The following is a 22703-nucleotide window of genomic DNA, read 5'->3' on the forward strand; positions in this document are numbered from 1 at the left end:
TAAAGGAAGCGTCAGCAGTTTTAGACCTATGTGGTCTGTCTTTATCTTTACATTTTTTCAGAAGATCAGTAGTCGGATGGCTTATGGAAGCCATTTCAGAATACGGAGAATGAAAGAGAAAGAATTTAGAGACAAAAATAGCCCGACGACGAATAGTTCAGGCGTTAAGCACAAAACCAACAGCGAGGGACATAGTGGTCTGGGCCTAAACAGGTGATGCAGTAAGAATGAAAATCTCGGTGAGGTATTTGCTTTCCACAGGCAAGGCAATTATTAACTTTTTCTGAAATTGGTTAGAGCAAGAAAAAAGAATCCCCAACAGGGTACTTAGCTTTGTAAGACTTCAGGTTTGAAACTCGAAAAAGGAAAATTTCAGGTAGCAGATGACTGGCACTTGTGAACTGCTTCTGCTTTGGGCTCCCACGTGGCAAGAAAAACTGATGTAATGGCGTCAGCTGCATGTTTTATACCTGGCGTCATGGAAGAGGCGACAGCATCAGATTCGGAAATCCCAAGACTCTGGTATTCGGGCCAACTGAGGGCTACCTGCAGGCAGATAACCCAAGTGTGATGACTACAACAGTGAAATGCGAAGAACATCCAACTACTTCAGATTTCAAGGTTGTGTACTGATGATATCGTTTTTGACCAAGAACAACATAAGTTTGCGAAGAATTTTCTGGACAGAGGTTATAATGAGAAGGATGTGAAAGTTAATGACAAGATGTTAGAAATAAGAAGAAATAGAGGATGCCCATTTCATTCAGGACGTCCTGTTATTGAAGGCAGGATGACAAAGACACAAGAGTCAGCTGAAAAAGATCAACATCTTCGTTGTCTTTTAACCTATAGCACTGACACTGCACAGATTTGTGAAATCGTCTGGAATGATTGGCTGGTTATAACAGTGGATGAGAACTTAAAAACGCATTGTGGGGGAACACCGAAGTTCACATTTAGAAATAGGAAACATTTAAAAATATTACTATGTTATAAAGATGGGACACGGAAGAATAAGAATATAAACAAACAAAAAGGCAGCACTTTATGTTTGACAGATATAAAGCATGCAAATTTATTAATAAAACAAAATGTTTTCAGCATCCAGTGACTGGTAGGCACTACTAATTTAAAGAGTATGCGAATTGTAATAGTAGAAACTTGATATATGTAGCAAGCTGCCAGAAGGAGTAGAATCCTTTTCTGTGTTGTTTGGCACTTCTCTTTCCACAGCTCTGTGTGCTAACTGTATTATGTGTTGTAGAGCTGTGCTGCCTTCTATGTGGCAAAAACAAATAGAATGTTTAAGGAAAGGATTTTATGACACATGAATGATATGAAGAATTGTGTTAAGACTAATGCTTTGGAGAGCCATGTTATGGATAATAAGGGCCACACTTAAGTTTATGGTGCTGGAAATTTTAAGAGAGAATCTAAGAGGAGGAGATATTCAAAATAAAACGGAGATTGTTGAAGTTAAATGGATAGCTAATCTGAGGGCGGACCAACTGCCTGGCTTGAATGCAGTGCTTCCGCTGAAACCAATACTAAAAGGGTGGTGTCCCTATTGAAAGGAGATGACTGGCTATAAAGAAAGGAATAGGTCTGCACTCGAAAATGATTGGTTGTGCTTTATACTGAAATACAAGGAAATTGAAAGTAGGATTAGGATCTGAAGGCGGCTACATGCTGAAAGCACTTCTTCATTTTCTTTTGCTCCTTTGTAGGTGTATTATAACAGGAATCACACATGTTTATTGGTTTTAAAGTTTTTATTTAAAGAGGATTTCAGCAACTTTGTGGTGGTTCGTTCAGATATATTTTTCTGTGCTGATTCATTTATCCTCTAGGACTCCTTAGTGATATGCAGGGTTTTTTTTTCTTTTCTATTACTTCTAAACCTAGCTCAGATGCATATCTGTATTACAGTCGTCACACATGCTGTTTTGAGATGATGCCATTCTTCTTCAAACCCCTCCCCCCACACCTATTTTCTGTTGTTCTTATTCTTCCTAAGGTGCTACAATCCTGAGTAATTCCTTGAACCTTTGTGCTTTCTCTCCAGTTAACTTCCAGGTCTTCAGCTATGTTGACCTTACAGACTTCTCTGACCACTGCTTGTAGCCAATTATGGCAACTGGTGGTTTATGCTCTGGGTCAACTACTTCAATAGGAATGACTTTGCAATCTCCAATTCTACCCCACTGCTTTTTTCTTATTACTTATTCTTACTAGGAGGAAGTATACCAGAGTTGTATGCTGTATGTGATCTTGTGACTCGTTCTCTTGCTTAACCAAGTGTTTGTCACCAAGCTATGTGCCAGAAAGAGGTCTAGAATGGCCTCTCTTCCATTCTTCCTGTTACCCCACCCATGTGGGCACAGGCAATCCTCATACCCTGCTTGTTCTGTCCTGACTAAGGGAAACCACTGTTCTGGGGGGGGGGTGTCTAGGCCAAAACAGACCTAAGGGCCTCAGTCTTTCAGTATATCAAAAGGAATCTGAAATATCGTTGATGTGTCTGGTGAACTGGGACCTCCTAAATGGCTCTTATTATGAGAAGACATTGCACACCACCTTCCTCACTTGTACATTTTAACAAGATAGCATGTTCAGCAAAAATAAATAAGCATTTTGGTCTGGATAGCAATGTGATCTGATAATCTCCCAAAGTGGCCTCACTTTGAAAAATCCTATACAATTGAGAGAGACTAAATACTTTACAGGATCTAGGACCTCCTTGAGATCACTACATCACACAGTCCTTCAGATGGCTGCAATCTACGGCTCCTGGCTAAGTGATGTTCCCAAGACCCAACTGGCTGGAACTCAACAGGTTTAAACTTTCTGGGCTCTTCTAGGGATGCCAGAAATGTCTTTCCCTGGCTCCTATGTAACCTTGAACAGTACCACTGGGAAGAATGAAATGTCACTACAGTGACTGGTCTTCCCTCTTTCACTCCCTGCAAGCGTTGGTCAGTTTCAGATCCAAACAGCAAAGGTCTCTGAAAGGGCACATACATAAACATCAATTTAGTGCCCTCAGCAAGAGGGGTAAGGTACAGTTACGAGTACCAGCAAGTAATTATGCTAAAAGCCAATTCTCATGCACTTCACTTTTTGGCATTGTAAGCTATATGTAACATACTGTTACTGACTATGGAAGACACTGAAGCCTAAGGAGTTTCTCTCCATCTGGTAGGCCTTCAACAGTTGGCAGCATTTTACCCGAAATATGCTAATGACAACAGAGCATCTGTGTAAAGTAATCCAGCACCACTGTGATACAGGGTCAAGGGCAAAAAAGTTAACTTCATACACCTGTCAAAAACCCTTGAATCCTTGTCGGGGGGATGAAAAGACCGAGTAAGATTTTTCCTCAAGGAGGCCAGAGCAACAGTCGTATCTGTCTTAGGGATCACCTCTCTGTACAATTCAAGAAGGGTCTGAAGGTCCTACGTGCTTTCTTTAAACATGGTTTAGACATGGGGCCAAACTGCAAACCTTAAAATTACTGCACATTTACAGCACCTCTGCGAATGTTAAAAAGGACAGAACCACTTAGGAGGATGCTTTGTATGTTCTGTAGGCTTACTGTACCCTCTTCTACAGAGATGAAAATTTCTAGATGGGCCAGCTATCCTTTCATCTGCAAAAACTTGAAATGCAGCTGTTCTGGAGGCAAAGGTGGTGAGAAATGGACCTCTCTTGTCATACTCATATTCCACTGGAGGATCAATGTGGGGAGTTTTCTTGTCTTAGCATCAGTATAATGCCTTCTAGACAAAAAAATGAAAATACCCAGCATGGAGCCAGCTTACTGAAGAGCAGATACTTCCCAACATTAAAGGGTCCTTGAGGAAAAAAAAAAAACACTTCAGAACCCTACAATGGAGCAGGTAAGCAGCACCACCGCCTGCTTTGCAGCCCTCAACATCATGGCAGCCAATGCTGGAACAGTCAATACTAGACCTGCTAAAATAGACTGGGTCTCAGTGGCCCACCCAGTTCTGGCTTGTCCAGCATTAGACACCACACCAGCATCATGATACAGAGTTAAGTAAATGTCACAGGAACTGACATAGGACCTGAAGAGCCCAATACTCATGCCCACAAAATGGGACAAAGCTGAAACAGACAGAAAAGTCTGCTCAGGAAAGATCAACATTGGACCACCTGGAGAGGACATGGAACCATCTGGAAGGAAAGGCCTCAACATTAAATTAATAAAACAAAAATCACAAGAGGATTCTTACTCTTTGTATCCCATAAGATCTTCAAGTAGAAAACTGTATACAAAACAGCATCAGTCTTAACATTCAGACTGAGAAAGAGCAAACTCATCCAGATTTTGAACCATTTCTCACCAACAGCAGGAACCGTCTACAGTGGTGCTGTCAAACTGTACACCAAACTGCAGTGCCCAGCTTGCAAACTTAACAATATCCTGCACAAAAGGGCTATGGGATGAACAGCTGGATTTGATTACCCCTACAGGCACTACATGATAGGTAGCACATGCAGCATGTCTGCAGGAACTAGTAATCAAATAGACATGAAGAGAACTGGATCAGTCCAGCTCTTAAGGGCAAACTAAGAAGCCCTGCAAATAAGACAGACGCAGGTTACTAAAATCAGTCATGCTAGATGTCACTGTTAATGTTGATCTGCTGTCACAGCAGATATTTCAAGACAATTTCCAAATAAAATAAATACATTTAACAGAGCAAGAAATGTGCACAACCATTTTTATCATATATACTGAGCAGAGAATATGTAGTTTAGGGTAAATTCAGCTTTTGAATTAATCCAGATTATGAATGTAAATGATGCATCATAATGCGGAATTCAAACTGTTCTATCATAAATCTTTCATAAACTAAAACTACCACTACTGTGCCAGAAATAAAAACTAACCACACTTCACAGAACTCTAGTTCTGATTAACTTAAAATCAAACTCCTAAAATAAATGTAAAAGCATTCTAAAAATTCTTAATCCAATACTCACAAAATGGCAGTTGGAAGGGTATTTACAGCCAAGTGACTCATGCATTTAAGGCAAGACGGTAACATGTTCAGATAACTTTAATGTCATCACCTGCTGACAGGTCAGCAGTTTATTACACAAACCCACACTCACACTATTACATACAAACAGAAAATTATTCATGAGCTATTAAAGTAATAAACTACCAAATCAACAGCAGGCAACTTCTACCAACATAATGTGAAGTAAAGACATTAGTAAAATGAGCCTACATACTTTCCAATATTTTCAGGAAGTGCCTCCAGTGAGATGTCGTTCAGAGAAAGGCGTGTAAGATTGCTTAGTTCAGGAAAGCTTTCTGGCAACCTACAGAAAAGTAACAGCACGCATAATCAGTTTTAATGTATGCAGTACACTTTTAAAAGGGAGTAACTAATAACTTTTCCCAATTTCAGGACTCTTGCCTTGTAACAAAGGACAAACCATATATCATATGCACAATCCAAATGAGATAAAAATATTCACTTTACAGATCAAGATAAACTGATGTCAAGCCAGACAGTTCAAAGCAATTTAGACACAGAAACTTGCAGGAGAGCATGGTAGAAGTACTTTTATTATCTATCTACTCACTGAAAGTAAACACCAGTGATGTGCAATCTAATCAAATTAAAAATGCAAACAAAGCAAATCATATTGAGCAGCAACAGCTTCTGAGACCAACACAATGAACACTGCACTACAAAGAAAGCAATAAGAATCTTGACTTCTGAAATGTCTTCTACCAGCTTATGACACTCGTCTTTTAATACAGTCTTTGAATAATCTTATCCAAGTCAGAGTCTGTCAAAAAAAACAGAATACTTGCTCCACCTTTGGCAGTCTATAAGCATTTGCTAACAAACCACAATGAATGTTTGCAGTGCAAAGAGACTATCACAATAACTTCCAAGATGGCAAAGTTTAAATAAAGGAACAAGGTACATAATATTTTCTGTAGAAATCAAAGCTGTACTGCAGACTACCTGAACAAACTATGGCTAAATTAATACTTTCACTGACTGATTATGGTGGCTATCTGTAGGATTTGGTCACAATGATGCACTGTCTTTATAGAACACAATGTAAGGATATTATATGCACAATGTTTTAATCCTAAACTATTATCCCAAAGTTGATTTTTTTGTCCCAGTGCTAGCTGACCATCCATTCCCCCACTATGAGGGATTCCACCTGGAGCACAGGTGAGACCCGTCTGATTGGCAGTCATCAGTGAGGCAACCACAATACTACTTTGCGCTCTTGTCGTCATCTTGGTAATGACAGAGGTTTTTTTTTTTTTTTTTTTTTTTGGGGGGGGGGGTGTATTGTAACCTTAAATCCTGGGTGGGAGGATGAATATTAGCTTCTGGGGAGCCTAACCCCAATTCCTGGGAGAGAAGATATGTGACCCATGTGAATGCCCTTTAGAGTGCCTACTCCCAATCACTGTGGGAGAGGAGCTGTGATTTGCATCACTACAGTGGCCCACAAAGTCCTCTTCTTGTTAAATGTTCATAGGTTGTTACTAGGCTATTGGCCCTAAGGCCTATATAAGCCTAGCCAAAAATGTACCCTGGATTTCGCCACCCAAGAAAATTATTTTCCTGTGCCCCTGTCGAGCAGAGCCACAGAAGTGATCCCTGGGGTGAATTTCCTATTCCCCATCCAATCATCAAGATTTTTCTTGAGGAGCGCTAATGAGGAGCTCTGTTTTGACATATATAGGTAGTCTGTTCAAGAGTATGGGAAGTCTCTGGGACAGGAATCTATCCCTCCAGCTTGTTCTGTTTATTGTGGTGACAAGGTTTAGGTCCCCTAGAGCGTGTAGCTCTGAGGGACTGAGATTTCTTTAAGCGAAGCATGTCCAACAGCTTTGGGTTTGACATAGCTTTGTATGTTAGGCAGAGACAGCCTCGGAGTAGGCGATATGCGACGGAGTAAAGCTGGAGTTTTTTTGAGACCGTCTGCGCAGGGCATCTGTTTGAGGCCAGTAATCCTCTTTGTGAGGTATTTCTGTGGCCTTTCCAGTTGTTGTAGATGTCTTGTGAGGTACATACCAAAAACGGCATTGTACTCTATATAATGGGTCTAATTAGTGATGAGTAGAGGGGAACAATGACCTCTTTTTTCTGGATGAGAAACCTTCTGTGATGAGGTCAGCCACTTAGAAGGATTTCCTGACCACTGTGGCGATCTGATTATCAAAAGAGAGACTACTGTCCACCTGTCCCCCAAGGTCTCATCACATTTTCAGTGTTAAGTAGACTACCAGCTATGTGGTAGTTCATGGGTACAGAGTTTTTACCAAAGGGGATGACAATACACTTTTTGGCATTGAGCTTCAGGCCATGGCTTTGACACCAGGTATCTATCTTAGTGAGGCCCTTTTGTAGTATGTCCACATCGCTAGGAGTTTCGATTATGGCTCCTAGTTTGCAGTCATCTGCAAACTTTGGTATTCAAACACCTTCTGTGTTAGCCTGTACTTCAGAGAAGTAGATACCAAACAGGAGAGGACCCAGGACTGAACCCTGTGGTACTCCACTTGTCACTGGTCTGAAGTCAGATTTGGAGTCTGCTACTTTCACAGTGTGGGTTCTGTCCATGAGCCAGTTGGCAACCCATCTTATGACATAGGGATTTATACCTAGTTTAGTGAGCTTATCTATAATTCCAGAGTGGGGGATGGTGTTGAAAGCCTTGGCGAGATCTAGATAAGCTGTGTGAACCACTTTACCCTCATCTATGGCTTTGGTGAAGGCTTCAAAGGTTTAGGAGACATGATCTGCCTTTTACAAATCTGAACTGGGTAGGGTCCAGAGTTTGGAGATTACCAATGTCTTTGTTTAGGAGTTCCATGATGATACGTTCCATGGCCTTGAAGACCAGGCTCGTCAGGCTAATGGAGTGGTAGTTCCCGGGGTCCGTCGTGGCTCCCCCTTTGTGGAGTGGGATAACCGTCGCAGTGTGCCTTTTAGTGAGCGCAAAGCCTGAGGTGAGGCTATGATTGAACATGGTACTTACGTATGGTGCCAGGTCATTCTGTAATTCGTGTAGAAAGCAGCCTGGGATAGGTCCCATGGATGCTGTGTTCTTGGCTTTGGAGTGTGTGTTTTTTACCTGTGCAGCCATGATTACAGGAACTTTGCATTCTTCCGGTATAGAGATGGGCCCTCTAGGGGGTGAGAGGGGGGTAAAGTTAGCACTGAACCTATCTGCCAGGATGTTGGCAATATCAGTTGGTTCTGTATATTAAGTGCCATTGTGCTGTAACTCAGAGCAGATCTGAGTGTTGCCATTGAGATTCTAGACATAGCTATAGAATGCTTTGTTGTTGTCTATAGAGTCAGTGACAATTTTGTTTTCATAACTAGCTTTGGAGAATTTTATGAGGGATCTCAGCTTCGTACTGAGGTTGACCAGGGAGTTCCTCCAGTCATGGGATTTTACTCTTTTTTGCAACAGTTTCTTTCTTCTGTTGTAGAGTTTGTTTATGGCAGAGGACCACCAGATTGGCTTCCTTTTTTTGGAAGACAGCATCTTGGTTCTATTAGGGATAGCACAATCCATGCACTAGTGTAAATGCTTATAAAGTGCATTTGTGTAGGATTCAGCAGTTGTACCTCTATTGTCCATCTGCATGGGTGTCATGAAGTTTGCCACTTCTGTCTTAAGAAGTGTGAAGTTAGCTTTGGAGAAGTTTTTTACTGTGTTTCCCTAATTGGGGGTGGGGGTGGGATGGGGATGTCTAGGGTGATTAGCTTGTGGTCGGATCTGACCAACTAGGAATTGACCTCTGGTGTGGAACACCAGTTGCCCACATTGGTAATGACCAGGTCTAGGATATTGCTGCCCCTGGTGGGGGTGTGAATAAGTTGATCCAAGACGTTGGAATTTATGAATTCCAGAAAATGCTGAGCAAAAGAGTTGGTACATGAGTAGTTTTCCCAGATAATGGTGGGGTAGTTGAAATCGCCCATTATTAGGGTGTTGAGTTGTACCCTAATACTTTCTAGTGTATCAAGAAATGAGGAGTGGGAATCCTGGGGCATGGTGGGGGGTCAGTAGCAAGCTACAATTTGGATTGTGTCTTGCCCCAGAGTTAGTTGCACTTGGATGATTTCGGATGCATTATTGCTGTGCAACTAGCCTGGAGGTGTGGATATCCTTAATGAATATGGGCACTCCTCCAACTTTAGTGCTTCGTTCCGGGTTAGATGGCCGAAAGGTGTGGTATGAATTATAGCCTGGAAATGCAGGGTTGCTCTCTGGAGCTTTGAACCAGGTCTCTGTCACTGCACAGATGTCGATGTTCTCCATTTTAAGGAGTGCCTTGAGTGAGTGCATTTTGAGGTTTAGACTTCTAGCACTGAGTAGCATTGCCCTCAGATTTTGTTTGCTTGTACCTGTTACGGTGGTGAATTTCTCATTTGAACCTTGCCTAAAAAAAGGCACTATAAGGGTGGCAAGAGCCTTAGCCAGTATCCGTAATCCCAAGGGCGACAGGTGAAGGCCATCTCTAGCAAAGCATCGTGGTCTGTCGATCATGTCGTCCCAGGCAGACAAATACTGGATCCCCTTAGAATGACACCAGAAGCTTAGCTAATTGTTGAAGTCAATCATTTTGTCCTTGTACTGTGGTGGTATTCTGGGTGATGGCAGGATGCTACTCAGGGCTAGGGTCATATCTGCCTGAGCTACAAAATCGGAGAGCTCTTCCATGTTTCTTTTCATGTAGTCCAGGGAGTTACGTCTCAGGTCATTCACACCAACATGGACAATGACAGTGTCATATTTGTACTTGTTCTGGAGTGACCTGAGTGCGTGCGTTATGTGGCGGATCCTGGCACCTGACAGGCAGCTGACAGTAACTTTCTCCTTGTTTAGCCTGGTGGGTGGAACACCAGTGTGCCTGACTATAGAGTCACCTATGACTAGAGTGTTGTGTACATTGTTATGCCTTATGGGCTGTGATTGAGTGGCACGCTGAGTTTGTGGGCTATGTGTCATTTGGGTTGCGTTGGGGGTGGAGTTTGCTTGCGTTTCTGCTTTGGGGGTCCCTGATGCTTGGGCAGGTTTTTATTGAGAGCCTCCGCGAATGTAGGTGTGTGTTTTGTCTTTCTATGTGCATGTTTTGGTGGTGTAGGTTTTGAGGGACTATGTGAGGAGTGTGGTGTGGTGCAAGTGTTTACCTTCTCCTCTTGACTGTCTAGTCCAGTCTTGGGTGAAGAGAGCTTTGCTTCCAATTTGGCTATATAAGTGCATCTCTCACAGGTTGTAGTGTTGGGTGTAGGAGGAGAGGGTTGTCTGTGTACGAGGCAATTGCTGCATTGCCCCAAGATGCCCAGATTCATCAGGTAGACATGAGAAATCACCGGGAGCTGACCCTTAGACATGCTTGGATAGGTGCTTATTTATTAAGTACTAAAAAAGTACAGTTGTGTACCTACCATAAATGTAGATGTTCGAGTGTATTCACTGTTGAATGTCATTACACTTGGGTTATCCTGCTGGCTGGCTACCCACAGTCGGCCTGAATTCCAAAGTCCTGGTCCGGCGTCGGTTGCTGTCACCTCTTCCCTGATGTCAGTGCACCAGGGGTACATAAGATGCAGCAGATGCCATTTTCTTCAGTTTTTCTTGCCCCAGATGTCAGGTGCCCCCAAAAGGGTAGGATAAAAATATTGCTTATAAAAAGCATGCACTAAAATAAACATTGCCTTCATCTACAAGCAAATACACCACATAGGTTGTACAGAATAGAAAAGTACAGATAAGTCCCAGCAAAGAAAGGGGGAAGGTGGGTGGGTAACCTGGACTGCAACAGTGAACACACTCAAACATCTACATTTATGATAGGTACACAACTGTACTATGTTCATCATGTTTCACTGTTGCAGCCATTACACTTGGGTTGAATCCCAAAGTTGAGGTTGGGTGGCTGGGTCTAAACAGAATTAGGAGTGGCTATGAGGCCCTGCAGAACTGCAGTGGCAAAGTCTGCACTGGATTTAGAGTAAAGAGGTAAGTGGTAGTGCTTAGTAAAGTGCGCACTGATGTCCAAGTTGCAGCTTCCAAAATATCCTTGGTTGGTACTCCTCTGAGGAAGGCTGCTGCCCTGGTCGAATGTGGTCTAATGCCCTTAGGCACTGATTTGCCATATTGTGAATAGCAGAAACGAATGCAGTGTCCTATCCAGTTTGAAACAGTCTGCTTTGAGATAGCCTTTCCTTGTGATCCCGCAGCATATGCCACTAAAAGTTGCTCAGTCTTTCTGAAAGCTTTAGTTTTGTCCAAACACAAGCATAGCTGTCTGTGCATGTCCAAAGAATGCAGAAGTCTCTCCCCTTTATTCTGTGGGTTTGGGTAAAAAGTAGGCAAATGAATGGTTTGGTTAAGAGCCACACTGGACACTACCTTAGGCATAAATGTTGGGTTTGTCCTTAGAGAAACCCTGTCCGGATGGAAGACAATAAAAGTTTCCATAATGCCTGTAACTCTGAGCCTCTTCTTGCTGAAGTTATTGCTAGGAGCAGAGCTGTTTTCCATGATGAAAATTCGATCTCAGCTGCATTGGCTGGCTCAAAAGGAGGTAGTGTGAGTTTTTCCAAGACAAAATTGAGGTCCCATGCAGGTATTGGTGCTCTCCTTGGAGGTCTTATGTTTTTGGCCCCTCTGAGGTACTGCCTAAGCAATGGATGTGAAAAAATAGGTGGATCCGTATTGTAATGAGCTGAAATGGCAGAGGTATGGATCTTAGCTGATGAGAAGGATAGGCCTTTGTCTAGCATCTCAGTTAGGTATTGTAAAATCTGAGGGATATTTGGTACAAGCGTGTCAATTCCTTGGTGCCTGGTTCCAAGCACAGAATCTCTTCCATTTTTCTGCATAAGATTTTCTGGTGCTGGGCCTCCTGGCCTCCAAAATAACATCCATAACCGCTTTAGAGAGAGGTGTATTTGGAATGGTTACACTGTCTGCCTTGCAGCTAGATTTAGGGTTCTGAGCTGGCTGTGCAGGATCTGATTGGTTGGTTGGGTCAGTAAATGAGGAATTTGAGGCAAATGTCCACGCTGGGCCTTGAGACAAGCTCCTTAGGATTGGGTACCAGTGCTGGCGTGGCCAATCCGGGGCAATCAGTATAATTTGTGGCTTCTCTTGTCTGACCTTGAGGAGTACCTTGGGGAGGAGAGGCAGTGGAGGAAAGGCAATATACTGTAAGGTTGTTCCAGCTGAATGACAAAGCATCCACTTTCCATGCTTGTTTGTGATAAGTCCTTGTGCAGAATCTCTGCAGTTGGCAGTTGTGAGGGGAGGCAAATAGATCCATGTCTGGGCATCCTCATTTCCTTGTTATGTTGAAAATTTGTGGATCTAGTTTCCACTCGTGAGGATCCATGAGGTTTCTGCTTAGTTCGTCTGCCAGAGCATTTGTTTTTCCTGGCAGGAATTGAGCTTGCAGGTGTATTTGGTACGTCAATGCTATGTTCCACAAAATCATGGCTTGTCTGCAGAGGGGGTAAGAATGTGTACCTCCCTGCTTATGTACCACATGACTGTAGTATTGTCAGTCTTTATCAGCAGCTGTCCTGGATGAAGTAGGTCCTTGACGGCTGTCAGGGCATTTTGTACAGCTAGCATCTCCTTTTGATTGATGTGAAGATGCCTTTGGCTTGCAGGCCATGTGCCCTGAATACATTTTCCTGCCATGTGGGCCCCCCAGGCATAATCTGATGCATCTGTTCTTAGTGTTTGCCTGGCTGTTGGTAAAGTGAATGGCTGTCCCTTGTTGTGGTGACAGGCCTGTGCCCACCATCAAAACTCCTGTTGCAGGCAGGGAATGAGTGAAATTAATGATTCCAGGCTGCGGCAATGTTGAGTCCAAACACTTTTTAGATACCATTGTAGTTTCCTCATATGCAGTCTTGCATATGGAATTAGCAGAATGCAGGATGCCATGAAGCCCAGAGCCTGCAGAATTTTTCTTGCAGATAACTGGGTCTTTGTTGCCATGTTTTTGAAGTAAGAAGTCAGCGGCCTGTTTTTGAAGTAAGAAGTCAGCGGCCTTTGACTGGTGTGAGATAAGCCATCTGGGCAGTTGTATTTAAGCTTGCACCTAGGAATATTATCTCTTGAGAGGGTGCTACTTTTGATTTCTTTTCGTTTACTGTGTACCCTAGGCAAATTAGTAATCTTTTTACAAACGCCAGATGCTTTAGTAGAATGTCTTTGGTTTCTGGTTGAATAAGGCAGTTGTCCAAGTAGGGATATATTTGAATTCCTCTTTGTCTACAAAATGCAATTACTGGTGCCGGGCATTTTGTGAAGACTCTGGGTGCAGTAGATAAGCCAAAGGGCAGTGCAGAGAATTGGTAGGGCATTGAGCCAGCTATGAATTCTGAGGCATCTTCTGCAAGATTGTCTGATTGAGACATGCAGGTATGCCTCTTTGAGGTCCAAAGTTACAAGCCAAGGTTTCTTGCCCAGCATGGGCAGAAGCTGCTGCAGAGTCAACATTTTGAAACGTCCAAAAAAGTATTTAGAATAGACAGGTCTAGAATTGGTCTCCAGGCTTTGTCCTTTCTTGGCACTAAGAAAAGTCTTGAGTAAAATCCTTGTCCCTGCTCTTGTTGTGGCACTGGCTGAATAGCCCTCATGTTCATAAGAGATGAAACTTGTTTTTGTGCCTCTGCCCATTGATTGTGTGGCAGGTCTGACATACCTTTTGCCTTTGGAAAAGTGTGAAAGTGGAACCTGTATCCTTGAGAGACTATATTTAAGACCAATTTGTCCTGGGTGATCATGTGCCAATTTTGTGAAAAAGGTGCAAGCTTTCCCCCTAAGGGTGCTACCAAAAGATAAGTGCTTGGCATTGGCAGAGGGAAGTCATTGTGACTGTTTCCATATGGCTGTAATTTGTCTTCTCCGCTTTTTGAGGTAGAAGCACCCCATTATTTGGGCCTGCATGAGACCTGGGGCTGTTGTCTGCCTCTAGGATGTCTGTATCTGCCTCTTTGTGGCCTGTCTGACATTGGAAAGGACCAATTCTTAGAAGGTCAGTTCCTGCTAAATCTGGGTGGCTGTACCTGCAAGAAATCCTTTACTGCCTGCATCGATTTAGCTTTATCCTCCATTTTCTTCAACACCTCTTCTGCTTTAACACCAAACAAAAGTATCATGCTGTAATGGAGCATCCAATAATTTTGCTTTAACATGATCAGGCAAATTCTGTTCCTTTAACCAAGCATACCTTCTAATGACAGAACCTGTAACGGCGGCCCTGCAAGAGGTCTCCAGTGAATCAAAACCACATTGCAAAGTATGCTTTCCCACTTGTTCAGCTGCATGCAACAAATCCTGCATTTCCTTGTTCTCAGAACATTCAGAATTTGTCAACATTTTCTGTTTTAGTAATGACATTAAGTATTGCTGATATTTAAGCATATGAAACTGACAATTTAAAGCCCTTACAGCCAAGGTAGCAGAAGCGTAAACTTTTTTCCCTCATCTGCCCAGTGCCCTCGAGTCACTATCTGAAGGGACAGAGTTTTTTGCAGTAGAGGCCTTGACCCCTTTGAGACCCTGAGATATAGTATCTGGGTCAGCAGCAGGGTTTTTATATAGAAATTTATGAGAATCTAGAACCCTGTAGTACCTGTCTGGCTTAACAGGTGCAGGAGGTAAAGAGTCGGGAGACCGTCTGGACTCTGAAAACACATCATCTACAATGTCTAGAACAGGTGGAATAGCAAAAGGTCATCTCTGAGCCTTTTTTAGATTCTGAGTAATCTTGGCTCTCCCATTGGAAATGCTCCCTCATGCTATGCAGGGTTTCCCCAAAGGAATAATCCTCAGGAGGAGAAGCTGAAGGAATAGATTCTTCAGCATCAAAATCCTCATAAGGAGGAATAGAGTATCCCTGTTCTGAAGAGGAGTCAGAGGAAATGGAAACCTGATCAGAGGAATCATATTCAGTGTCTTGCCTAGGCCTCTTATCAGGAGGGGGATGGGAACCCCTGATCAAAGTAATTAGGTCTTCGGCCATTTTGAGCATATGTTTCTTAGGCATGGAAGTCTGTCCTGGAAAATGCTGTACTTGTTTCCTTGTCTTTAAAGCTGTTTTAGTCTTTGTCTTGGATGCTGAAGTTGACTTGATAAAAAGGATACAGAGATACTACCACCTGGATACAGTATCCTTTGGCAAGATAGACCAATGAAGAAAGGTGGAGGCATTGCTCTACTTCATAAAAACACACTATCCATAGCTAAAACTGAGTTGACTTCCCCCCTCTGGACAAGGCAGAATAAGAAGTTATGTACCTACCATAACGTTCCATGTTAGTTGTCTTCTCTCGCCTTCTTTCTTGCTTGATGGGTTCGGAGCCGATCCTCGGCTCCGACTCGGCACTTGCTAAGCTCGAGAGTCACTTTTACCAGCTCGAGGCAGCCCCATATCCCATGATGCAAGGCGGTAAGTACCCAGATCTCGTTTGATGACAAAGGGCAATAGCACCAAGCATAAAATACTTCCAAAAGGAAGAAAGAAACTTACAGATGGAATAAGGACCAGGTCTGAATGGTCTTCAGCATAACAGTTTCTTATAACAAGGTCTGTCCAGGCCAGGGGGAAGGAGGGAGGGTGGCAAGAAAGAAGGCGAGAGAAGACAACTAACATGGAACGTTATGGTAGGTACATAACTTCTTAATGTTAAGTTGTCAATCTCGCCTTCATTCTTGCTTGATGGGACCGCGTCCCTAGCACCTCTATCCTGGGTGGCTCAATGGAACAAACTCTTGAGGACTGTAGAGCCAAAGCTGGCTCTGTCCCTGGAGGCCAAGTCCAATTTGTAATGGGAAACAAAAGTGTGAGGAGTGGCCCAAGTGGCCGCTGCACAAATAGTGTCTAAAGGAAGTCTAGCTTGAAAGGCTGTAGAAGTAGCTAAGCTCCTAGTTGAATGTGCTTTAGGTTTTGAGCACAGCTGTTTTCCCCTGAGCAGATAAATTTCAGAGATGACCGAAGAAAGCCATCTGGACAAGGTCACTTTAGAAACAGGAAGGCCTTTTTATTATCCGCATAGGAAACAAAAAGTTGATCAGATTTTCTAAATTTTTGTTCTGTCCAAATAATATCTAAGTTGACGGTGGACATCAAGATAATGTAGCTTTTGTTCAGCTCTGTCTGAATAGTTTGGGAAAAATACACGGAGATCAATGGATTGATTCAAATTGTTCTTTGAAGCGACCTTAGGCAAAAAGGTTGGATTAGTTCTCAAAGATACTCTGTCTTTGTGAAAAACCAAATAGGGGGGTCGAACCGATAGAGCCTGAAGTTCAGACACCCTCCTGGCCGATGTAATAGCCACTAGGAATAAAGTTTTCCAAGAAAGAAATTTCAGGGAACAAGAAACAGCTGGCTCGAAGGGGGGAAGAATCAAGGATGTCAGCACTAAATTTAGATCCCACTGAGGAGGAGGATTCCTGATTGGAGGCTTTAGTAGGAAAATTCCTTTCAAGAAGGCCCTGCAGAGCCTATGGGACATAATATTATGATCTGCGACCCGACATGAAAGTTGGAGATAGCAGCCAATTGAACTCTGACTGTGGAAGAAGAAGAGCCTGCATGAAAAATCTCTGCTAAGAAGTCCAGGACTGCCTGAACAGGGGCAGTAAAAGGATCAATATTCTTGGCCTTAGCCCAATAAGAGAAACGTTTCCATTTGCTTGTATAAATCCTCCTGGTAGAGGATTTTAGTGAAGCCACTATGATGTCTCTAACTGGGTTAGAGATCAAAGGAAGCCTGGCTAAGGAAGGAAGTGGAGCAACCATGCTGTGAGGTTGAGGGAAGGGATTGACCGGTGCAGCTGACCCGATTGGTGAATCAGAAGATCTGGCACTGGGTCCAGATGCCACGGCTGCACCAAAAGGTGATGATGGAGGAACGGAAACCAAACTTGTCGAGGCCAGTAAGGGGCAATGAGAATCAATTTGGCTCTCAAAACGGTAGCTTTCTGGATAACCTGAGGGATCAGAGGAAATGGAGGGAAGGCATAAAGAAGTCCCTGGGGCCAATCCTGGGTCAGAGCGTCTCTGGGGGGATGGCCTGATGGAGGGAAGAGGCAGAAGAAGTCTGGACATTTGCTGTTTTGGGGAGTAGCAAAAAGATCGCAGCATGGACGACCCCATTCCAGAAAAATCTCTTCCGCTATAGATTGCTTGAGAGACCACTCGTGAGGCATGAGAATAGCTCTGCTCAATCTGTCCGCTACAATGTTGGTTTTCCCAGGGATATGCGTTGCTACCAGAAACCGATGAGAGGAGATCGCCCACTGCCATAGTCTGAGCGCTTCTCGACACAAGGGGTAGGACTTTGTTCCGCCCTGTTTGTTGATATACCAAACTACAGACATGTTGTCTGTGTGGACTGCAATTGTCCCTACGGGAAGAAAGTCGTTGAGGGCTTGCAACGTTAAAAGCACTGCTCTCATCTCCAGGACATTTATGTGCAGATGGTACTCGAGCGGCTGCCACGTCCATGAACCATCCTGCCCTGATAATGACCCCCACCCGATCAGGGAGGCATCCGTGGTGACAGTGGCTATCGGGATGGGGTACAAAGTACCTGCCTTGGTGAACCTGAGGAGATGTGATCCACCAAGCAAGATGCTCTTTGCATGTCTGTGTCACCAGAATCTGGTGACGCATTGGAAGTTGCTGGTATGACCATTGTGTGAACAGCATCCACTGAAGAAGGCATGTAGAATCGAGCCAGGGAAGAAGAGTAATGGCCGCAGCCATGAGACCTAATACCTTTACAACCATTCTGGCCTGTACTTTCTTGTTGGCCAGAATGATCCTGACATGACTCTGAATGTCTGAAACTCTTTGATCTGTAAGGGTAGCTGACATCCGAACAGTGTTTAAGTTTGCCTATGAAGGTAATAGACTGGCAGGGCGATAAGGATGACTTTTCAAGTTGATTGAGATGCCCAAATGAGAACAAAGGTTTATTGTGTAATCCCTGGCTTGTATAAGCTGATGCCTGGTGGTGGCTGACAGGAGCCAGTCGTCGAGATACGGAAACACCTGGAATCCTTGACGTCTCAGGTGAGCCGTGACCACTGCCATGCATTTGGTGAACACTCTGGGGCTGTAGTGAGACCAAAGGGCAGGGCTCTGAACTGGAAATGACTGGACCCCAGCCGGCGGAGAAATCTCCTGGAGCGTCTGTGAATTTTGATGTGATAGTACGCATCCTGAAGATCTATTGAGCACATCCAGTTGTCCTTCTGTAAGAAGGGCAGAATTGACTGAAGAGTGACCATTCGAATCTTGTCTTCCTGACAGACTTGTTGAGTCTGCTGAGATCCAATATTGGTCTCCAGTCTCCCGTCTTTTGGGGACCAAAAAGAACCTTGAGTAGATTCCGGCTCTGAATGGTCTGTTGTAACTGGCTGAAGGGCTCTTTTGCAGTAGTTTTGAGACTTCTAACTCTGCAATTTCCCTTAGACCGGGTGGTACATCTGGAAGGGAATTTGAGGGAAGGACATTCCTCGAAAGGAATTATGTAACCCTTGGATATGATCGACTGTACCCATCTGTCTTGAGTGAGGGAATGCCAGGCTTCTGGGTACAGTGATAATCTTCCCCGACTGCCTCCAAGGAGGGACAGCCGGGCAACATCTCAGGGATGCTGAAAGGGCTTGTCAGAGAGGCTCTCTGTTTCCCTGGTTTTGGACCCCTCTGCCTCTAGAGCGTCTGTTGTTGTTACCCCTCTGCCTCTAGGGGTAAACTGACCACGTGAATCGGCGTGACTCCTTGGGATTTACGGAACCACATTTTCCCACCTTTCTGTCCTTTGGGATAAGGTCTAGAAGGGGTGGAAAAACGGACTCCAACAGCAGAAAGAGTCTTGCCGTCCTGTTCGCACCTGGTCAAGGTTTCCTTCACCTGAGGGCCAAACAAAGCTGACCCATCAAAGGGAGAATTTGTGAAGGACGCCTTAAAGGGATCCACAAAATCACATAGCCGCATCCAGGCTTGGCGTCTAAGAGCCACACCTGTACCTGCGGCTCTACTCGCTCCATCCGCAGCATAAGATATTAGCCGCATGGAGGAGTTTGCAATGGAATTGAGGGTTCCAAGCTGCGAAGCATTTTTTTCTTGAGCCCCTGCAGCTGTAGGATCCTGAACTACTTCACCCAGCTCCTTAAGGATATCCCTCTGGAGTCTGGTGAAGTGACATAGGTAATTCAGCGAACGCATAGCAAAGGTCGCTGAGGAAAACATCCACTTACCGTACCTATCCATGGTCCTAGAGTCCTTATTAGGAGGATGGACGGGCACGGAAGGATCTGCAAGTTCCTTTTGGTGGCAGCCACCACCATGGCATCAGCGGGACACCCTTAGTAAGGAATTGCTTGTCACACGGGCAGTGATAAATTTTGAAGGCCTCCTAGGGACTGGCTCTACAGAGTCTGGAGCTGCCCACGCCTGCAATAACCTGCATAAGGGGGTCGAAGGCGGAGACACCCAGGAGGTGGAGGGCCGAGATCCAAACGCCTCTAGGTATACTGACTCATCCTCAGAGGGATTGTTGGTGGGCCAGTTTCCCCTCTGTTTCAGGAGTTCTAGGATGTCTGAGAAGGAGACATCCTCAGAGGGGATCTAGGGGATCCCTCTGACTCATCAAAGTCAGTATCAGTGACAGACTCGGGAGTCTACATGCTTCCTCTTACAAGTCCTCTTCCTAGGAGGATCTCCGAAACATCAGGAGAATCCTCGGAAGAGGGGAAATTCCCAATGGGGAAACCTGAGGCGGAGGATCTCTGGGTCCTGTAGCAAGAGAAGTGGCAGAGATGTCAACAGGTACTATAGAGGGAGGAGCTACGGAACAGACTGCTGACTGATACCAGTGGCCAGCACACTCTTCATCACCTCGAATGCTCCCCTCCCAGGCAGGTCCAAGAGAACCCGTTCGAAGAACTAGGAACTCCAGGGACCACCGAAGGGAAGTCTCCGAGGCAGATGTCGGAGCAGAGCTCACCAGGCCGAGGCTCCAAGGGAAGAGCGGGCTCGGACAAGGGTCCGATGCCACTCACCCCTCGGAGGAGACCATGGAAGCCGACCACCGAATCCCTCTAAGGAAGGTCTCAAGAGGAGATAAGAGTAGAGGCTGAAGGAACAGAAGGGGTATCCGTCCTCCAGCCGTAGCAGTAACCATTCGAAGACTCCAACTCCAAGCTCTGGGGTAGAGTTGAAGGAGGAACTGTAATGGGGTGTGGACCAACAGTCGTCTGTTGAGACGGACTATGTAACATTTGGGCCAGTACCTGTGACTTAAGTAATCTACTGACCACTCTCTCTAGGTCATGATCTGACAGTCTGGATGACCTTGAAGATCGGCTCCGATGGCTCCGTTCTGAAAGAAGAGGTGAAGCCGGAGCCGAAAGTATCGGCTCCAAGGAAGGAGACCTCGACCTCTTCCTGGAATGAGCCATCGGAACCGATACTATAGATCCTGTCGGAGCCGACTTCTCGGAGCCAACAGGAAGCCTCGATGTATCGGCTCCAGCCGGAGCCGATACAGCCAACAAAGTAACGGTGTCGGAGCCGATCGGAGCCGACACCGATGCCAGCCACATGGGTGTCGGAACGATCGAGCCGACACGGTGGTCGATGCAGATTCGGCACCGATAGCCATCGGTGCGAAGGCTGTTAAGCCAGAATCGGCTCCAGCGGAGCGATCTCGACTCGAACGAGTCGAGAGGCCGCAGGCTTAGACACAGAAGCCTGGGCCTTGGAAGATTTGGCTGATTTTGATGGAGCCGACTTAGCGGAGAGCCCTCCGGCAAGAAGGCTAAGTATCAGCTTGTTCGTTTTCCTGCAGGACTCTCTGGCTGAAGGAATGACAAATAGCACAGGAGTCCTGCAGGTGAAGAGGCCCCAGGCAATACAGGCAAGAAGTGTGACCGTCTGTCAGAGACATCTTCTGACAGCACGAGTCACACTTCTTAAAACCTGAGACCCTCTCCTTTGACATGGTGCTTAAAACACACACACACACCAGTCAAAAAATTTAAATTAAAGAAAATACCAAAAAGGTATTCCTAAAAGAAAACACACACACACCCTAACAGGGAGGGGATGGGATGGGTAAAGTTTGACTAAAAAATATTAAAAGAGACAGGGATTTTCTGTCAGGAAATCTAAATAATTAACTTATAACTAACAATAAAGTGTTTTTTAACAAAAAGGGGCTTTAATATTAATAAAGTGAATCACTTACCAGGAGCTGGTAAAGGAGGACCTCATAAGCGGGCGGCAACGAGATCTGGGTACTTACCGCCTTGCATCATGGGATATGGGGCTGCCTCGAGCTGGTAAAAGTGACTCTCGAGCTTAGCAAGTGCAGGATCGGCTCCGAACCCATCAAGCAAGAATGAAGGCGAGATTGACAACTTAACATATACTCTTAACTAAGCTCAAAATAGGTAACAACAAAACTATCAACTTAGTTACAGGCTATATCTCCCCCCAGGCAATAATATCCCCATCATGGAAAATCTACTCCAATGGCTAACACAAACCATGCCACAAAAAAACTATTCTATTAGGGGACTTTAATATTGACTGGCTCACATGCTCTTACTAATCATATCAACCTACTTACCCCTTCTCTCAACTAATCTAAGAACCCACTAGAATTGACAAGAACAGTGAAAGAGAATCACTTTTAGACTGGATTCTACTAAACAAAATACCTTGCTCATATTTAGCAGGTACCCTTCCTGACTAAGTGATCATCAAACTACCTTCCTACTCAAATATAACTCCCACCACCCCCAAACCCCTATACTTCAAACAATAAGAAACAAAAAACACTTCAACTTGCCAAACTTTTGACAAGATCTACAGCTCTATAACTGGTCGCAACTGTATTATCTACCCCTAGACGAAGCTATCAAACACTTCAACTCTACCTTCCTAGAGATACTAAACAGGCATGCCCCTCCAAGAACTACCAGAATTAAATCTAAAACAGTTCCATGGCTATCAAGGGAAACAAGGCAAAAAAATAAAAGAAAGGAATAGTGCCTGGACAGCCTGGAGGTCCAACAAAAACCCAGCAACACAGCAAACATACCAACAGATAAGAAATCTTACTAACAAACTAGTTATAGGTTCATAGGTTCATAGGTTCATACTAGGCTATCTGCCCAAGGGCATTTATAAGCCTAGCCCATAGTTATGTGGCTTTCGCCACCCCTTTAGTTTGAATAAAAACTATGCCTATCATTTTTCTGTGCCTCTGTCAAGCAGTGACACTGAAGTAATCCCTGGGGTATATCTGCGATCTCCCATCCATTGGTCAAGATTCCTCTTGAACAAGGCCAGCGAGGTGCTCTGCCTCACATGTACTGGGATTTTGTTCCACAGCATAGGGAGTCTCTGGGTGATGAATCTGTCCCTCCAGCACGTTCTATTTATAACCGTGTCCAGGTTTAAGTCTGCCGCCCTTGTGGTTCTGAGGGATCTAGATTTTTGAGGTGAAGCATATTCATCAAATCTGGGTTTGACATGGCCTTATATGTCAGGCACAGGTCACCTCTGAGCAAGCGGTATGAGACTGAATAGAGCTGGAGTTCTTTCAGTCGGGCAGCATAAGACATAT

The 22703-nt window shown here is 44.5% G+C and overlaps 1 protein-coding gene across 1 annotated transcript in view; it reads right to left on the minus strand.

Moving 5' to 3' along the window:
* LRRC1 (leucine rich repeat containing 1) overlaps window positions 1-22703 on the minus strand; it is a 990271-nt gene that overhangs the window by 766370 nt on the left and 201198 nt on the right. The window contains exon 3 of the mRNA XM_044063772.1: window positions 5266-5355. Coding sequence (XP_043919707.1) covers window positions 5266-5355 — 90 coding nt within the window. The remainder of the gene's footprint in view (window positions 1-5265; window positions 5356-22703) is intronic.

Source organism: Protopterus annectens, chromosome 2.part2, assembly GCF_019279795.1.
Source record: "Protopterus annectens isolate FY-2018-M chromosome 2.part2, PAN1.0, whole genome shotgun sequence".
NCBI lineage: Eukaryota > Metazoa > Chordata > Ceratodontiformes > Protopteridae > Protopterus > Protopterus annectens.